Here is a 20,597-nt window from a genome sequence, read left to right on the forward strand (position 1 = left end):
ACACGTTAATGAAAACTCATTCCAACGGCAAAGCATTTGGTTATGAAAATATGAAGGAGGAGAAGAAAAAGACGAAGAACAGCAGACATGTAAGTGACAGGCTTTATGTGGCATTAACTATGCTCCCTACTTTGTAACAAAATTTAAATACAGAAAAAAGGTTACGTAATCTAACGAAGTTTTTAATACATAAACTGGTCTCAAAACGTTATTTGTAGAAGTTACAAGTAGTACTTATGAATGGAAACCGACATTACTGCAGTAGTACTAACCTGTGTAAGCTCAAGAGGCTTTGCTCGCATTTTTGTCCAGTTTTCCCTCTGTTTTCTCTCATCTGCTATAATGTCACAAAATTTCGGGGAATCTGGAGAAACAGAGAGAGGCTTCGTCCAAGGATTATTAAGAGTTACTTCTTGAGTGTGCCTTGTTATGATTTTAGATCTGGAAAAAAAAAAAAATTATGTTATTGCTTTTGTTGTATGCGAGAAATCACTACAGTAAGATTCTGAAAGTTAACTAGAAATCAATAACACAAAAATGAACTGTAATCTGTGTCCAGCCAATGCCACAGAGAGAGACACTACAAATCAAGCTTACACTCACTGCCTTTATCAGAGAATCCTCCTGTTACACCTTTAGCTATGATTGTACCATTCCATAACTCAACAGCTTACTTACATTTACCATCAAAACTGCAGCCACACGCCATGAAATGGTAAATGGAGTATATCCCTTGAAAGACTTGCCTTGATTCCCACCATTCCATACCTCATCTAACAATCTTTGCATGAATGGCCCATTCATAGCATTCCAATCATAATGCAGCATTTACTGAGCATACAATCTTGGCTTCCAAGTGTGTAAACAAGTTAATGTTAGTGTATTTTTCAGGTGTTAGCATCACATGACCCTAGCAATTTTTAGTTTTTTCATTTATTTCATTAGATCTATTTATTAGTGAAAAATTACTAGGGACTATGCTTCTGTGTGGATACAGGGGAAATTGGTCACAATCTACAAGCAGCATGAAGCTCAGCTGGCCATTTGGTCACTGCCCAGGTGTGCAGCAGTTATGATAACACTTGGGGGCAACAGTTGTTGCATCTCTTGTCATTCCCATTGCCACTGCCACTGCCTGTGAACCCTGAACCTGCTGCACGACTTGACATGCTTCATCCCCCATGTCGTCACCAGAGATGACACAGTGCCATGAGCATATCTCTAGGTGAAGGTTAAATGTGGCTACTGGCTGTGTGACTTCTACCAGACACCATAACAACAGATATGAAGTTATGTCTACTGGCTGATTTCATCTCAAATCATACAGGCCCAGAGTGAATGTGTCACATCACCATTTCAAAGTTTGCTGAAAAAAATGTATGCTGAAGTTCCACATGATACCTCTCCAAAACTACAATATTTTGATTTTCTGATAATTTGTTAAAACACTGCAGACCTCAATAAATAAGAGTGTTTGTGAAAACGTCGAAATAAAACTGAAAATTGAAAAACTGTAATAAAGAAATCAAAGTGATAGGTCTGAATTTATTTTCAATAAATACTTTGTTCCCAATACTATGAGACATGGCTGATACATAAACACTTCTGAGACTTTTTTTCTTTTTGAAAAATGAACTATGCAAATTTGTAATTTTCTGCAAATTTCAAAATTATGTTTTGAAAATATGAATAGTCACAGGATGTTAACTGTCTTGAGAAATGATAAAGTGGAAGGACTGATAACTGTCAGCTATGACATTAATGCATAAAATTCTTAAAATCTCAAAATATTTGTACAGAAAGGTGAAAGAATCTGAAATTTTTTGGTTATTTAGAAATTTATTTTCTCCAAAAACCCCATCCTAAATGCTCTAAAAAATATTATGGTATGTTTGGTCACTCTACTTACGGAAAGTACAATCAGAGTGGGCAATACTTGTCTGTACAAAATGTGAGAAATTTTTTAGGTAGACCTAGCTCTATTCTCACAGTCAAAAAAATCATGGACTCAAATATTTAAATTGATCACTGATTTTAAGTAAATGTCACGCAAAATTGGTATTTCTGAATCAAAATAATTACTTTACAAAGTGATTGGGAAAACAATTCATAATTTTGTTTGAAAGCATTTTATAGCAAAAATGAGATGTACAACATCTACACGCACATTTTTCTTTTTATGATATTATACACAAACTATTATTGGTCTTGTGTCATGATTTTACTACTTCATGACTTTCCAATAATTAAAATTGCCTACAATGTAACAATCAACAGTGCACCGTTGAAGAGAGTTCATTTGTTTTTTTTTTTTTTTTTTTTTTTTTTTTTTTTTTTTTTTTTTTTTTTTTTTTTTTTCCCCATCTGCTTCTCATTGAACTTGTATAGCCAAGATTAAGTTGCACATGGAAAAGATGACCCAACAAAAACAGTGCTTGGGAAATGGGAACTGCACACTGATCTTTTGATGACAACCATTCGAAAGCATAAGCAGAACCATGAGGTGTCATAAAGGAGATGGTTATACCTTGCAGCTCATGAGCAATACTTATTATCTGTCCCACCCACCAATGACTGCCATACACACAAGAAATGAAACAGCTAATTACAAAGTCTTCTAACTTATACTGTGGTCTCTGCGTTTCATAGACAGTAACAGGCCGCATTCCATGTAGAATCGTTCTTGCAATGTATGTACCACTCTGGGGTGCAAGTCAGTTGTGACTTGATTGAATTCCTACCACAAGATTCAAAGCAGACCACTCTTCTCTCTTTTTTAAATGGAATTCCCTTAATGTACTTTCATTTAGAATTACGAGTTTCACATTTGTTACTAATGTTGATATGGTGTGTACAAATCCAGTACCATCTCTCATAGCATCAACAGCTTCATGCTCGAGATCAAATCATCTTGCAAGATGTTTACAGAGACCTCCTAACCCATCAAATGCACTTTTCCCATGTTCTGTTGCTGAAAATATCCATTTTTGTCTTAATTCCTGTACTACAGTGTTGACCAAGCTCATAATACTGAAAGCAGTCTTTAAAATGAGATGCTGCACCATCAGTCATATACGCATGTTTAGGGAATGCATGGCCTCAAGATGCTATGTCATCAATTATCATGCTGACAGCGTAGCATGACTGTGCACTGTCATGAATGAGTGTCACAGTGTTATTTTCCGAGGAAGTGAGCAACACATGTGATCATTGATACCTGTGCTGTGTGCCAATGGTAACTTTGAATTTCGTTCTACACAGCAACAAACCAGTTCTCAGCAAAGTCTACAAGAAAAACTAATGTGTCAGTATTCTGGGAAGTGGCTGAGTTTACTTCTGCTATGGCCTGTCTTTCAATCCTCGGGATGTGAACTGTTCCTTTTCATGACCCAATGCCTAAACTCTGTACCAATCTTCTCTGTCTCTACTGTCTTCTTCACCACCTCTCCTCCCTCCCACAATGCATAATAGGTTACATCATTCTCAGCCTCCTAAAGGATGCTTCAACAGTCATCACTTCTTCACCGGGACACACTGCACACTCCTGCAACCAACATTTTTTTGCAGCTCTTGACACATAAACAAAAGCATCAGGTCCATCTCTGTGTACTACTTTCCTATGACACTGCTTATGGCAAAACAAACACATTTCAAATTAATTTCCCATTCTTTTCTTTACGAGCTTTTGAAACCAAATAACATGAGGAAGTGGGTACGTATTTCTGTATCTGCTGCTTAGAGTAGCTACCTGGTATTAGTGTCAGTAACTGTACCTTCTCAGTACAGATAGCTACTGTGATAGCAGTACTTAGGTTTTGAAACCACACATCAGATTTCCTGTACCTATCACTATCTTCAGGTTCTGTACCAAGTGCATCTACATTATAAACTTCACGAAGTTCTGAAGATATTGCTTGCGTAAAACTTTTTTAAATTTATTCCACTTTTCTTTTTACATACTGTTTTCTTCTTGTGCTTCTTACCTTTCCTGAGTCTTTGGTAAGGGGGATATAGTAAGGGCGACAGCAGAAATTCTAACATTAAATGCATCAACAACTTCACTCCCATGACTACAAACATCTGCATTGCCTTCTTCAGTTTCAGATTTGGGTGGTGGTGATCATTCAGGTGGGTTGTCACTAAATCTCTTCTTGTAGCGAGTGTAGCAATTCCCGCACAATGGATGTGATGCTAATACTATTACTTGAGAAGCAAGATTTTTTGCAATATCTCCAACTGATTTCGAACAACTGTTAAGCGTTTTTCATTTTTCTAAAACATCACCTTCTTTTGTCTTTTTTCATAGCCCACACACCTCACTCATTCACTACTGTATTTCCTCACTGACAGTATATCTAACAAGAAGCTCAAACCAAACACAAAACTCGATGCAAAATAGTTTATGTGCTTGTTCTCACTCGTATGTTATAAACAGAAGAGCACTGGAATGTCAACACACACATTTTACACTAGGATTTCAGTGATGCAAAATATGCAGAATGTTCAAAAATTTTTAACACTTTAGTCAGACAAATATTGCTCACTGTGTTTGCACTGACTACTAACATATTAACCAAACAATATTTTGTTTAATTATGAAAAGTCTTCATATGGGAGTTATCAAGTAAATAATTCATAAAAACACAATTTTTTACATTTTCAGTAAAATATTTACATAATACAGACAGCAGGAGCATAGAAGATACTGTTTCTACATTGAAGTGCCAGAGAAACTGGTTCAGGCATGCATATTCAAATACATAAATATGTGAACAGGCAGAATACGATGCTCCCATCAACAATGCCTATAAAAGACGACAAGTGTGTGGCACAGCTGGATTGGTTACTACGTGTTATCAAGATTTGAGCGAGTTTGAAAGTGGTGTTATAGTCGACGCACGAGAAATGGGACACAGCATCTCTGAGGTAGCGACGAAGTGGGGATTATCCAGTACAACCATTTCACGAGTGTATTGTGAATATCAGGAATCCAATAAAACAACAAATCTCCAACATAGCTGTGGCCGGAAAAAGATCCTACAAGAATGGGACCAACAACAACTGAAGAGAATTGTTCAACGTGATAGAAGTGTAATCTTTCCGCAAATTGCTGTAGATTTCAATGCTGGGGCATCAAGAAGTGTCAGCATGCGAACCAGTCAATGAAACAGCATTGATATGGACTTTCAGAGCTGAAGGACCACATGTGTATCCTTGATGACTGTATGACACAAAGCTTTACGCCTCATCTGGGCCTGTCAACACTGACATTGGACTGTTGATTACTGGAAACATGTTGCCTGGTCAGACGAGTTGCTTCAAATTATATCTAGTGGATGGACGTGTACAGGTATGGAGACAACCTCAGGAATCCATGGACCCTGCATGTCAGCAGGGGACTGTTCAAGCTGGTGGAGGCTCTGTGCAATTGTGTGGGGCAAGTGCAGTTGGAGTGATATGGGACCCCCGATACCTCTAGACACGACTGACATGTGAAATGTACGAAGCATCCTGTCTGATCACCTGCATTCATTCATGTCCATTGTGCATTCTGACGGACTTGGGCAATTCCAGCAGGACAATGTGACACCCCACACCTCCAGAAAAGCTACGGAGTGGCTCCAGGAACACAATTCTTAGTTTAAACACTTCCACTTGCCACCAAACTCCCCAGACATGAACAATATTGAGCATATATAGGATGCCTTGCAAGTGCTGTTCAGAAGAGATCTCCACCCCCTCATACTCTTAAGGATTTATGGAGAACCCTGCAGAATTCATGGTGTCCGTTCCCTCCAACACTACTGACATTAGTCAAGCCCATGCCACATCGTGTTGGGGTACCTACGCATGCTTGCGGGGGCCCTGCGCAATATTAGGGAAGGGTATCGGTTTCTTTGGCTCTTCAGCATAATTAGGCGAGTAGTATCTGGTAATAACGACAGAAAAGATAGCATTCTGCAACTTAAAAAATTTGTTTTTCTAAATTTTAAAGTGGAAAAATTAAGTCAAATTTTGTATTTTGGTCTTAAATTTATAAGTTAATGGAAGCCCATAAGTGTGCAGGTGTCGAATCTATTTCAACACAATAAGAGGGAGCTTTAACATAAAACATCTGCCAGGTCTCCAGTACTTTTGGTTTATTAGTTATATATTTTTTGTTCTCTACTGTTTCAAGAGTGATTTACAATATATATATTTTTCAAAGGACTGTACCATTTACAAAAATTAAGATAAAACAAAAATACTTTATTTCTTAACACTTATGATATAGAGGTCTAATACACACTACTGGCCATTAAAATTGCTACACCAAGAAGAAATGAAGATGATCAACAGGTATTCATTGGACAAATATATTATACTAGAACTGGCATGCGATTACATTTTCACGCAATTTGGGTGCATAGATCCTGAGAAATCAGTACCCAGAACAACCACCTCTGGCCGTAATAACAGCCTTGATACACCTGGGCATTGAGTCAAACACAGCTTGGATGGCGTGTACAGGTACAGCTGCCCAAGCAGCTTCAACACAATACCACCGTTCATCAAGAGTAGTGACTGGCATATTGTGACGAGCCAGTTGCTCGGCCACCACTGACCAGACGTTTTCAATTAGTGAGAGATCTGGAGAATGTGCTGGCCAGGGCAGCAGTCGAACATTTTCTGTATCCAGAAAGGCCCGTACAGGGCCTGCAACATGTGGTTGTGTATTATCCTGCTGAAACGTAGGGTTTCGTAGGGATCGAATGAAGGGTAGAGCCACGGGTTGTAACACATCTGAAATGTGACATCCACTGTTCAAAGTGCCGTCAATGCGAACAAGAGGTGACCGACGAGACGTGTAACCAATGGCACCCCATACCATCACGCTGGGTGATACGCCAATATGGCGATGACGAATACACGCTTCCAATATGCGTTCACTGCGATGTCACCAAACACTGATGCAGCCATCATGATGCTGTAAACAGAACCTGGATTCATCCGAAGAAACGACGTTTTGCCATTCGTGCACCCAGGTTTGTCGTTGAGTACACCATCGCAGGCGCTCCTGTCTGTGATGCAGTGTCAAGGGTAACTGCAGCCATGGTCTCCGAGCTGATAGTCCATGCTACTGCAAACGTCATCAAACTGTTCGTGCAGATCGTCGTCGTCTTGCAAATGTTCCTGTCTGTTGACTCGGGGATCGAGACGTGGCTGCACGATCCGTTACAGCCATGCAGATAAGATGCCTGTCATCTCGACTGCTAGTGACACGAGGCCGTTGGGATCCAGCACGGCGTTCCATGTTACGCTCCTGAACCCACCGATTCCATATTCTGCTAACAGTCATTGGATCTCGACCAACGTGAGCAGCAATGTCACGATACGATAAACCACAATCGCGTTAGGCTACAATCCCACCTTTATCAAAGTCGGAAACGTGATGGTACGCATTTCTCCTCCTCACACGAGGCATCACAACAACGTTTCACCAGACAATGGCGGTCAACTGCTGTTTGTGTATGAGAAATCGGTTGGAAACTCTCCTCATGGCAGCACACTGTAGATGTCGCCACCAGTGCCAACCTTGTGTGAATGCTCTGAAAAGCTAATCATTTGCATATCACAACATCATCTTCCTGTCGGTTAAATTTCGCGTCTGTAGCACGTCATCTTCATGGTGTAGCAATTTTAATGGCCAGTAGCGCATTTTTTTTTTTTTTTTCAGAGAAATTCATGACCATGAGTTGTCATGATCTGTACGATTTGAGATGAAATCACTCATTGCTGAAATTATGACTTAGTAAGAGCTGTCTCACTGGTTGGGATACGGTAAATCTTCCTGCAAGGCCCAGACTTGCACAGAGGGAAGGTTTACTTGTTACTGGAAGATCCCAATATTAGATGGACGATAGAGCCCCTTGTGAAGAGAGTCCAGTGTGGGCGAGATATGACTGCCTCAGGTCCATCCAATTCAAGAGTTGGAAAGAGTCTGTACTGGCAGCTGTTGAATGCAACAGGGTGCAGGTGGCTGCAAGTCATGACTGATTTGAATATCAATTATGCCTGTTGGCTGGGTTTCGAGGCCCTCCTCAGTCTCTTTCAATGGCTAAATGAAATGGTAAATGTCACTAACCTCACTTGAACTTTGATAGCACAGCCTGTAATTTATTGCATCCTCCACTAGAATAACTGCCACCCATTGGTTTAAAGCTGAGAGAAAGGCTTAAGCCAAAGACTTCATTTATTCTATGATACATGTTCTAAGTTTTCTGATCTGTTTGATTGGGTGCAAAACTGTAGAGTTCCCGTTAATAAGTTAGATGTGCACTACACTTTGGAAGCAGCTACTCTCATAACAAGAGTATGTGTTGCATTTACAAAATAAGGGTCTATCAGGAAAATAAAATTTATTCCCAATATTATTTAACAGCAGACATGTACAGAGTCAGGTCTCAAAATTAGTCACACACTAACAGCAACATTGCATACACAATTCTTGCAACAGAAAGTATATTGAAATTAGAAATAAATAGCACAGAACTACTAAACTCAGAATAGAAAATACACCAAAAGATGAGGATAAACATAAATGGTGGAGGTGTACGTACCGGCATAAAGAACTTGATAATGTTAAATAACATGAATACATAGTCAGAATCCACCTACATTAATGAAACATTGGAATGCTTCAGAAAAAGCCTGGAAAATGTGTGCAAATGTGTGCAAATTTGCAAAGTGTGCCATAATGGTAGGTGGAGAGTTCAATCTGTTACTAATTGATAGGGGGATGCACACATTTAGAATGGGAGGCAGGGACTCCTGAACTTGCGATAATGTAATAAACACAGTTCTTAAAATTATTTCGAGCAGTTAGTGAGACAGCCCAGCTAGAGAGAAACGTGCTATCTATTGGCAATGACTGGGTACAAACATTTCAAAATCAAGTAAACACAGAGGTTAATTCACACACAAGTCCAAAGATTATTCATAAAGATTTCAGCGTCAATTATGTTCAGAAACAGCTGATGTTGCTAGAACTACTACAAAGAGTATTGTTTGGGGGGAGGACACTTGTATGACCTAATATTACTTATAATCCGTCTTGATTGCAAATTTTTTTGCAAAACTTGTATGACCCATAAGAAAGGGGATATTCAGTACACACAAAGAAGGGCATCATTAATGGTGAAAGGTTTCTTTGACCCACACGAGAGTGTCATGCACGAGTAAAAAACCTGAACTGACAAATGCTTCAAGATAAGGTGCAAACCACCACGTGAAAGTATTCCATTTTTACCCAAACGTACATGATCTCAAATGCAAGCCACACTCCAGAATGAGACTTGGGGGGCTTGGGGAGGGGGGGGGGGGGTTGAGGGGTGAACAGTGGGAGTTACAAAGTGGCCCCACCTCTCAGCAATTTGCACGGAATAAAATTCAGCCTGTTGGACATTTAAAATTACTGTTACATCATGGACTCAGGAGGCAGTGAGACTTCACGATAACTATTGAAATATTCCGAGCAGAACTAGTGCAGCTGGGACCACTAAGACTTTTATACACTGTACCAAAACATGTTCGAGTTTTAAGTCAGTCTTTCCATATCATACGAATCATCTGAAGTATAGTTTTCTTTCACTGAAATACAATGTTTTCACGCAAGAAAGTTATATTTTGGTTTGACCGAGTATTGCACTTGATTTAAAGGATGTAAACCGGGCATAGAGCACTCCACATATTCATGACAATGTTGGTATTGTCTCTGGTAGTGGTTTGGTTAGACGGAGTACTTTATTAGAGTACTTTTTTAATTCTAAACAATATAATCTGCATACACAGAACCATTTGCAACACATGTGGTCCATACAAAGTACTGTCATCACTTTGTATAATCTCTCTCCTGCAGCATCTCCTACATCTGTCAATGTTGTTTGACAAACAAATTAGGTCATGGCTGCCTAGAATACAGGCGGCTGTAATTAGGAACTACACACAGGTGGGCTGTGAGTAGTGACATCACAGGTGAGTCTCACTGCACTGCATGCCTGAACACAGTTGGGATTTATTGTTACATTGCAAATACCGGCAGCATTGAGAAATATCTTGATGTTCATTGACGTGTGTCAACAGGTTATGAATGGAGCTGCTACTACTGAAATATAAATCTGCATTTACAATACGTGCCAATTTCTGAGAATTTCTTAAAAATGTCCATTTTGAAGGTGTGTGTGTGTGTGTGTGTGTGTGTGTGTGTGTGTGTGTGTGTGTGTGTGTTGAAAGATTTCTTTTTATTGCTAAGGATATTTGAAAACTGCTGTAGTCAATGATGAGCAATATTAAGTTTGTGCTTCCCCGTGATAAAAAGTAATTAACATTCAATATTGTAAACACTAACACAATGGCCTGTGTGGCAAAATAACTTAGTTATGGCAGCTTCTAGGACTATTTTTTGAACTTCCTTAGGCTCTTCCCCTGAATCTAAGCTGCAGGCACATTTCTGTATCATGAAAATAGAAAAAAAGCTTGCATTTGGGTATATACAGTTCTCACAAAGTTTTAAAAACCAGTGTTAATCAAGAATCAAGAAATATGTTACTGCATGCAACGAATCCCTCCTTTAGTGATTGAACCCAAGATCATGTCGATTACAACGAACAACGAAACATTTAAGTAATAACTCTTCCTACATTTCATAAGCGAATCTAAACACCAATACATGGTACAACGGAAGAGACCTCCTGCACAGTGGTTCGCAGAATATGGATTCAGATGTAGTTGACTGTCCAACTGCATATTGACCACAATGCCAGCGAAATGAAAGATGATGAAATGAAGGCCAGAATACTACAATCTTTCTTCCAAAACTGTTTCTACATCTACATCTATCTCCGCTAGCCACCAAGTGGTGTGTGGTGGAGGGCACTATTCACGCCACAGTCATATTCCCCAAAGAGGTGAAATCAAATAAAATATTTAAAATGTATCCAAAACACTACACTACACTACACTACGTGTACTGAGAGCCATTCAAAATTTACTCTGGTGCAGTTTACATACAATAAGAGAGTACATGGCTACTAGTGCCACTTGCCTTCTAAAGATATATGAATTAAGTCAATTAAATAGTGTGTAGCTCTTGCATTTCCTCCAACCCCTGGAACCTGCACTGCTTTACCAGGGTGTATAAGCGGACAAGGGAGGAGGGGGGGGAGAATCTCTGGATTTTCCCCGGATTTCCCCGTTAAAAATACACTTTCTCCTGGGTGAACACACACTTTTTCCGTGGTAAGTGACAGTATATTTACCCTCAGAACTGTAAAACTTATCAATCCTTTGAATGGTTATGGTTTTATACACAAGCGTAGAATTTCCTGGCACTTTAGAAGACAAAACTCAGGGGGGGAAAAAAGTTTTGGAAAGATCTTTGATGTGCAGCAACACGTACGCTGCATATTTTCATATTGTAAAAGTATAAACTGGAATTCCACCAAACATAGCATATTACTTTCCGAAGCACTGAAACCGAGATTGCGGTGTGCTTTTATCAGTCGCAGCTCTTGTCACGTGATCTCACCAGTTCAGGACAGCGGATATTGAGAGCATAAGACATGCGATGTAGTCACCCAATAGCAATATCACTGTTGAGTAGCACAAACACACAAACAGGAAAAGTTAATGGTTTAAATTAATATACAGTGTTGCTACACGAAAAGCAAAGTTTTAACATATAACATTGGTCTCTAAAGGTAATAAGCTGCAAGAGAAGTTAAGCTTTCACGTACAATGTTGATCTTTTTTGCGTGTGTTACACTTTAAGATACATCACACAAAAGTGCCTGTAAAATTTATAATAATGACATAAATGTTTGATCTTCTGAGCTCGAAATTCTTCTAAATGGCTCATCATCCAAGCGTTGATTTTTAAACGAGAGTCAAACGTTCTGTGATTTAAGAAGTTCATCGTACATTCTTGCACTTGCATAAAAGAAGATTTACTTCGAAAATATCGCTTTCCAAACCAGCATTCACAATATTTTCCTGTGACCTGTTAGAAATAGGTTCGTTCAGCAGTTGCCAGAGCGTGCCAGAACAAAGGCGCCACCACTCTTGCGCAGCTATGACGACACAGAAAGCCTTTATGTTTGTATGTGTGAACATTAAAAGATCTTACATTATTTCATCCCCCCCCCCCCCTTTATTATGGCATAATGCCATACAAGACATAAGATGAAAACATGCACTTTAAACGCAACTAACAGTTGAAACTAGCTAACACTGTGGAATTAAACACTTCATTTCAAATACATTGACTGCTTCAGAGGGAAAGATTAATAAAAGCCAAATTTCTTTAGCAAACCGACAAAAATAACTTCACTCTTCTGCAAGGCTTGACTGTAAGAAAGGGGGAAATAAAATCTGAAATTAATAACATATTTCTGTCTTCCATAATTATGTGAATGTATTTCAATTTACTTGATAGCTCCCGGCCACAGAAATCCATTTTGTTTTCACTTGACGTCAGAGCAGTAAATGAAGAACAAAAAACAAAAATCACTAAATGTAAACATGGGTCACGTGGAGACTACTCACTTCCCGACTATAACTCGGGCTGCTCTGCGCATCAGCCCCGGATCTACAATATTTCTGAACCGGAACAATACTAGATAGTGGCGCTCTCCCCCTCCCTTGAGTGTTAGAGATAAGACTAATTCAATAACTATTCCTGACACTGTCAAAACATATTCGCTGTTTAACTTCACTAAACCTGCCAGAATCCCATGATTATTATCCAGTTAGGCGTTGTTACATGTTCGTACAACGCATTTTCCACATTTCTTCCAGAATAGAACTTAAGCAGCTGCTAGGTGGGGACTGAAAATACAGCTGGCTCTTAGTGGTGTAGTGATCTGGCCAAAAATTTTCTGTCAATATTTCGTTTTCTTGGATACACGGAGAAGATAATACATAATCTTTCTTACCTGTTATTCCTGTTAGTTGTTTATTTCCACTCTGGTAGTCTGAATCTATGGATTTCGCTAGTAATTATAACAATGCTGATCATTCGCAAACCCAATCAACCACATAATCAGATAGCGATTGGCATTCATCCATTCAGCCCGTATAGCCCCATCCCATTTTGCCTGCATGAAAGTTTATTTGTAGATGTGACAAGGGAGACATCACATACCTCGGTTTGCCCCCCCCCCCCCTCCTGATTTTCTTCTCACCATGAACAGAAAACCCAGATCCAATACAATTAGCTTTGCATATGAAAGCATAAAACATTAAACATACCTTGGAAGCTCATTATTCTGTGCTGGAATCATTTCAGTGCAGTGACGGTTTTGTTTGACTTCTTGTCTCATAATATCAGTCAGAGACAAAGAATTGTCACTGTGTGCATCTGAACTGTTCCATGCCAATTTAACCTTCATAGGTTCTGTTCTCGGAGATGTGCCAGATTCTGCCTGTTTCTTCAACTGTTTTTGGGATACCTTCGTTATCTTCCTAATTTCACTGCAAAGAAGCCACATTTTATTCACTAGACTAAGACCAAAACCATGAAATTTTAATGGAAACATAGTTAACACTTTAAAGAAAGAAATGGAGATTAATATTTTTATAACTAATCTTTTTACATCCTGTAACTTAAATTAACCAGCAGAACATCAACAGTACAGGGAAAAATTGCAAGGGTTATTCTGAAACTAAAGCCCCTCTTTCTTCCTTTGTGTTGACTTTGAATGTCTGATGCAAACTGAAGTATTGCAAAATTTTTAATTTTTTCACTAACATCCTGTTGCTTTTGTGGCCCTCTAACAGATATCAGCAGTATGGGAAGGTTGGTGTGTAGAAAACATTGAGGTGTGTAGAAAACACAGATGCATCATTGAATTTCTCATGGCTCAACAATTTGCACCCACTGACATCCATTAATGTCTGATAAAGGTGTCTAGGGATCAAAGTAAATCAGATTAATGTGAGGTGATGGGTAATCCATTTCAGTAAATATGCAAACGATGTACACAACAGGGGGAGGGAGAAAAGGAATGACTGGTGAAAAAGGGAAGGATGACAGGCAGGGGAGGGAACAACTACAAGGAAATGGAATACAGAAATGGCACTGACAAATTTACCCTAGCGCAGAAAGAGGAAGTTTTGTGTGGTATACGATGAAACTAGGAGCTATGTGGGATGCGTTGGAGAAAGGATATCACTTTGACAGGATGAGTAGAGGACATGCTGTGTATGTATGTTCAAGGGATGAGCATTGTAACTGCATCTTTCACAGGGATATGACTGGTGGGGCAAGGAGGTTGGGGTAGGTGTGGCATTAGGAGGGATTCAGATAGTTTTCTGGTTTTGTGGACACTGGACTATCATTTTGAAAGTGGTGAGAAGGGTTTTGGGAAGGGCTGTTCCATTCCAGAGCAAGATGAAAGTCCATAGCTCGCTGAAGAGTTTGGTTAAGCTGTTCCAGCCTGGGGTGATGAGAGTTTTTGGAGACAAGCATGGGAGACATGTTTGTGCACTCAATTTGAAAGCAAGGCCTGATATGAGGAATTTCCTTACACCCCAGTGACATAACAAACATTCCCATTTCTAGGATACTGCACATTCTGAAAGCACCTTTAAAAGCTTTCATATTCTGCAATATCCCTCACAAATATATAACCACAAAAACTGATTCCCATGGTACAGGCATCCCTGAACTAACTCTGTTCCCTTCATATGGTACTCCAATTCTGTGGTCCCAACTTCTTCAACACTGTCTCTCAGACTGAATACTTGCTTCTCACAGCTAAAAGAACACTGTGAATGCTAACTCAACCTCCGATATTTAACAATTTTGGCCGTAGGCCATTTCTAAGCACCTAGACCCAATTCTTAACTCTTTGGCCATTAAATATCTGCAACGGCAATATTACAAAAATAAAATAAAAATTAAATTTACAGGCAGCATGGAGTCATTCAAAAAGTACTCTCTCTCATTCACTCCTTACAGTGAAAACAATCTTTTCCTACTAATCACTAAATAGAACAGAACAGAATGAACATTTGACTTTCCTAAAGCCTGTCCTACTTCCTTACTTTACAGGAATTCCTGCTCAACTTCTTGGGCTGCACTGATATTTGTTTTGAGCCATGCATGCAACCCATGGGTTGGACATCCCTGCTACATATCTGTCCCAGAACCTTGCTTCCGAATCCATCTCTTTCCTCAGCACAGCCTCACCCAATACAACTGTACCCAGCAGATCACGTATGTGTTTCCCAAAATCCACAAGCCTAATAACCCTGAATGCCACATTGTAACTAGTTACTGAGTTCCTGTGGGAGTATCTCTCCATCAGTTGATCAACACATCCATTGCAAGCAGCTTAATTTTCTATTTTCTAATTTTCTTGGTTGCAAAGGAGGGAAGGAATCCAGTGTTCACTCTGTGCGTACCGGAAGGAGTCATTCCAGCTGTGGAAAAGGTGCTTCCACATGCCATAAAGAACACAAAATGCAGCCAACTGCAGGTGGCAGCTCAGGTCTGTACCAATGATGTGTGTTGCTATGGATCGGAAGTGGTTCTCTCTAGTTACAGGTGGCTAGCTGAAGCTGTAAAAACTGCCAGTCTGGCTTGTGAGATGAAGGTGGGCCTCACTAATTTTAGCACTGTCAACAGAACTGACTGTGGTCCTTTGGTACAGAGCCAAGTGAAGTGTCTGAATCAGAGGCTCAGATGGCTCTGTCCCCATGTAAGCTGCAGATTCCTTGACTTGTGCCATTGGAGAGGGTTTTCTAGGTTCCGCTTAATAGGTCAGGGATCCACTACACACAAGAAGTAGCTACGTGGGTAGTGCGGGCTATGTGGAGGGGACTGGGCTGTTTTTCTGGTTGGAGAGTCTCAGGAAAATACAGAAAGGGTTTCAGTCAACAAGGGTGTAAGGCAAACTCAGGAAGACAAGACCTAACAACCATCACTATTATAATTGCAAATTGTCATAGATGTGTTGGGAAAGAACCAGAGCTACTAGTGCTAATAGAAAACACTTTATCTGAAATCATTCTACATAGAGAAAGCTGGCTAAAGCCAGAAATAAGTTTAGCTGAAATTTTTACAATTGGCCTCACCGTGTTCAGAAAGCATAGATTAAATACAGTTGGTGTTGGAGTGTTTACTGCTGTCATAAGTAGTGTATCTTGTAGTGAAATTAAAGTAGACTGTTCCTGTGAGTTAGTGTAGGTAGAAGTTATACTTGTCAAATCGAATAATTTAATAATTGGCTCCTTTTACCAACCACACCAACTCATGTGATTACAGTTTCTGAACACTCCAAACACAACCTGAGTTTTATTTCAAATAACTACCCCACTCATACATTCCTGACAATTACTTCAGGAGCCCTCTCGAACTGTAAATGGTTATGGAAACATACTTTAACTCATAGCAAAAAATAATCCTGAGCAAGTAGGGAGCCTCAGGCAGATATAGAGATTACTGACCACAAGGCTGTGAGACTGACTACCATATGTCCAAATCCACCAAAAATAAATGCAGCATACATCTACTTAAAAAAGCACATAAAAATTCACTTCACGCCTTTCAAAGAGAGTGTAGCCCTCCATCTGATCTGATTGTGTAAGTGTAGACCAGATGTGGTTCAAGTTCCTAGAAACAGTACTGATGACAATTGAAAGATATATATCTTACAAATTAATAAGCAATGGTCCCTGTTTCACCTTGGTACGTAAAATAGGTCCAGAACACTGATGCAGAAGCAGCAAAAACAGCATGCCAAATTTAAAAGAAAGCAAAATCCCAAGACTGGCTAAGTTTCACAGAAGATTGAAATTTAGTGCAAAATTCAGTGTGAGATCCTTTTAATAGTTTCCACAACAAAACACTGTATCAAAATCTGACACAAAATGCAAAGAGATATTGGTCGTATGTGAAGTACACCAGCAGCAAGACACAATCAGCACCTTCATTGTGTGATAACAATGGTGATATCACCAGTGACAGTGTTACTAAAGCAGAGTCACTAAACATAGTTTTCCAAAACTCCTTCACCAAAGTAAATATTCATAAATTTGCACCTAGAACAACTGTCAACATGAGTAACTTAGAATTAGATATCCCTGGTGTAGTGAAGCAGCTTAAATTACTTAATAAAGGCAAGGCCTCCTGTCCTTATTGTGTACCAGTCAGGCTCCTTTCAGAGTATGCTGATACAATGGCTCCATACTTATCAGAACTCGTCGCAAGATCTCAGAAAATGAGCTTTTGGCCAACAAGGCCTTCATTGGAGATGGAAAACAAACACAGAGACTGCTGGCCTCAGTAGACAGAGACTGTGGTCATATGTGTGTTCGACCGGGGATGTCAAATAGATTCCATACTTTTAGATTCCTAGAAGGCTTTTGACACCATTCCTCACAACTGACTTGTAATTAGACTACATGTTTATGTAGTATCATCTCAGTTGTGAGACTGGATTCACAAGTTCCTGTCAGAAAGGTCACTGTTTGTAGTAATTGACAGAAAGCCATCAAGTACAACAACAGTAACATTTGCTGTTCCCGGGGAAGTATTACAGGCTCTCTGCTGTTCCTGATAAATGTAGATGACATAAGAGACTATCTGAGCAGTGCTCTTAGATTGTTTGCAGATGATGCTGTCACTTACTGTCTCGTACAGTCATCATCAGATGATCAAAACCAATTGCAAAATGATTCAACCAAGATATTTGTATTGTGCAAAGAGTGGCAATTAAGTCTCAATAATGGAAAGTTTAAAATCATCCACACAAGGACTAAAAGAAATCCACTAAATTTCAGTTACATGATAAACCACACAGATCTAAAGGCTGTAAATTCAACTAAATAATTAGATTACAATTACAAATAACAAATTGGATAGATCACATAGATAACTTTGTGGGGAAAGCAAATAAAAGATTGGAATTTACTGGCAGAACACTCAAAATGCAACAGGTCTACTAAAGAGACTGCTTACACCACACCTGTCTGTCCTCTTTTTGAGTGTTTCTCTGTGGTGTGGGATCTGCATCAGATGAGAATGACAGTTGACACCGAAAAAGTTCAAAGAAGGGCATATATATATATATATATATATATATATATATATATATATATATATATATATATAAAAAGAAAGATGATGGGACTTACCAAACAAAAGCGCTGGCAGGTCGATAGACACACAGACAAACACAAACATACACACAAAATCTAGCTTTCGCAACCAATGGTTGCCTCGTCAGGAAAGAGGGAAGGAGAGGGAAAGACAAAAGGATTTGGGTTTTAAGGGAGAGGGTAAGGAGGGTAAGGACCGGGATTGGAATGACTCCTTACCCTCTCCCTTAAAACCCAAATCCTTTTGTCTTTCCCTCTCCTTCCCTCTTTCCTGACGAGGCAACCATTGGTTGCGAAAGCTAGATTTTGTGTGTATGTTTGTGTTTGTCTGTGTGTCTATCGACCTGCCAGCGCTTTTGTTTGGTAAGTCCCATCATCTTTCTTTTTAAATATATTTTTCCCACGTGGAACGTTTCCCTCTATTATATATATATATATATATATATATATATATATATATATATTTAAAAAGAAAGATGATGAGACTTACCAAACAAAAGCGCTGGCAGGTCGATAGACACACAAACAAACACAAACATACAAATGTCTGCTTGTGTCTTGTATGTATGGATGGATATGTGTGTGTGTGTGTGCGCGCGAGTGTATACCTGTCCTTTTTTCCCCCTAAGGTAAGTCTTTCCGCTCCCGGGATTGGAATGACTCCTTACCCTCTCCCTTAAACCCCATATCCTTTTGTCTTTCCTTCTCCTTCCCTCTTTCCTGATGAGGCAACCGTTGGTTGCGAAAGCAGATTTTGTGTGTATGTTTGTGTTTGTTTGTGTGTCTATCGACCTGCCAGCGCTTTTGTTTGGTAAGTCTCATCATCTTTCTTTTTAAATATATTTTTCCCACGTGGAATGTTTCCCTCTATTATATATATTTAAAACACAGGCATTTTTGATTGCAGCAGGACCTTCTCGGGAACTTGCAGTCATCAACTTTCTCCTCTGATTGCGAAAATATTTTGTTGGTGACCACCCATGTAGAAAGAAATGATCATACCTGGTAGCTAGTTCAATGAAACCTCTGCCAGGCACTTCATTGTGAATTGCGCAGTAACAATGTATATTAAGAACTCAAAACTATTTCCTTCATGACCTCCCACCACCCCTACCTCCTGCCAATGTCGAATCCTCCCAGCATAAAAATCTAGTGCACCCCAAAATATTGCTCAGAGGTCACTTCCCCCAAAGTAAGTGACAGATTTAAAACTTTTATGATGAAATTCAACTCAAGTGGGATAGCAATGACATAACAGAAGTCGGCAGTGTGGAACAATATGAAAATTGCTGGAAAGTAATTTAATGAAGCAGATGAGAACACAGCTCTACAAAATAATGAACTTTTTAAAATTTTCTGATGGAACTGTAGCTCTCTCACTGATAAGAAGCAACTAAAGGAAGCCAAGACATGCTAAGCTCATTAAAAAGTGACGAACAAGGAAATGTTTTTATGCGCTCTGTAAGACTTTTCAGTAATGTACTGTATTTAGAAACATTTGTCACACACTCTAAATTCCAATCTCTAACATATCTTATATAAAACATCATTAAAATAGAATTACTGCTTCTTACCTTACTCTGCTCCCAGATTTGACGAAATGACTTTCATGTTGGGGTGGTGACCTGCATAATTCTGGGAAATCATTTTCACACATTTTGTGCCCACTATTTTCCAAATTATCTGTTGCTCGCACAATGTGTGGAACAATAACAGTTTTTTGTTGTTCTTGGAAATCTCCAGCTGAGTGTTGTGAATTAGAAACTAATTTTTCGAAGGCCTCTCCATGATTTTCTGTTGATATTTCTTGAGCACAAGAGATTGCTTTTAATCTTGCTTTTATTATCCTTTGATGTTTATTGCTACCAGTTATTTTGACCCATGAGGAAGAGTTCGTATTCTTGGGTGACTGACTATCACTAGTGTTTTGAGATGAATCCAAACAATCTTCTCTTGCTTCTTCATGTTTTATTTCTGTTAGATTTTCTAGCATTAAATGTACACCTTTTGTATCGCCATCATCTGAATTATAAGATGCATTAGATGAAATGGATTCATTCCGAGAACGTTCATTTAATTTTCCTCCCTCACTTACTTTGCGAATTCTAATCTTTTTCTTGGTTGATTTTACCAACTTCTTTGCAGCAGTATCAGGTGAATCTGGATCTGAAAATTTAAGCACAATAAATTTTAAGACCACAAATAATGAGAAACAAAAGGAAATTGTAGAATAGTTTTAAAGTATGTTTCAGTTTCATCTGACCATGTAAAATTGGAATGCTTATGTTTACAAATCAGCATGGCAAGCCACACAAACAACTTTCCCCGTTAATGCAACTTGGGTCACAAAGCTACTAGACAGAATGTCACATTATGGATGTTTCTATATGACCTTCATCAAGGATAGCCTGCACGTCTGTCTGCATACACAAATAACATCCACTCTTATTCAGATA

General features: G+C 39.1%; 1 protein-coding gene across 1 annotated transcript in view; it reads right to left on the bottom strand.

Annotated features, from left to right (window-relative positions):
• The window catches only part of LOC126161710 (inhibitor of Bruton tyrosine kinase), a 113,123-nt gene that overhangs the window by 7,058 nt on the left and 85,468 nt on the right, over window positions 1-20,597 (bottom strand). The window contains exons 15-17 of the mRNA XM_049917739.1: window positions 19,716-20,307; window positions 13,288-13,509; window positions 273-441 (exon numbers count right to left, since the gene is read on the bottom strand). Coding sequence (XP_049773696.1) covers window positions 273-441; window positions 13,288-13,509; window positions 19,716-20,307 — 983 coding nt within the window. The remainder of the gene's footprint in view (window positions 1-272; window positions 442-13,287; window positions 13,510-19,715; window positions 20,308-20,597) is intronic.

The sequence above is a fragment of the Schistocerca cancellata genome, chromosome 2 (genome assembly GCF_023864275.1).
Source record: "Schistocerca cancellata isolate TAMUIC-IGC-003103 chromosome 2, iqSchCanc2.1, whole genome shotgun sequence".
Lineage (NCBI taxonomy): Eukaryota > Metazoa > Arthropoda > Insecta > Orthoptera > Acrididae > Schistocerca > Schistocerca cancellata.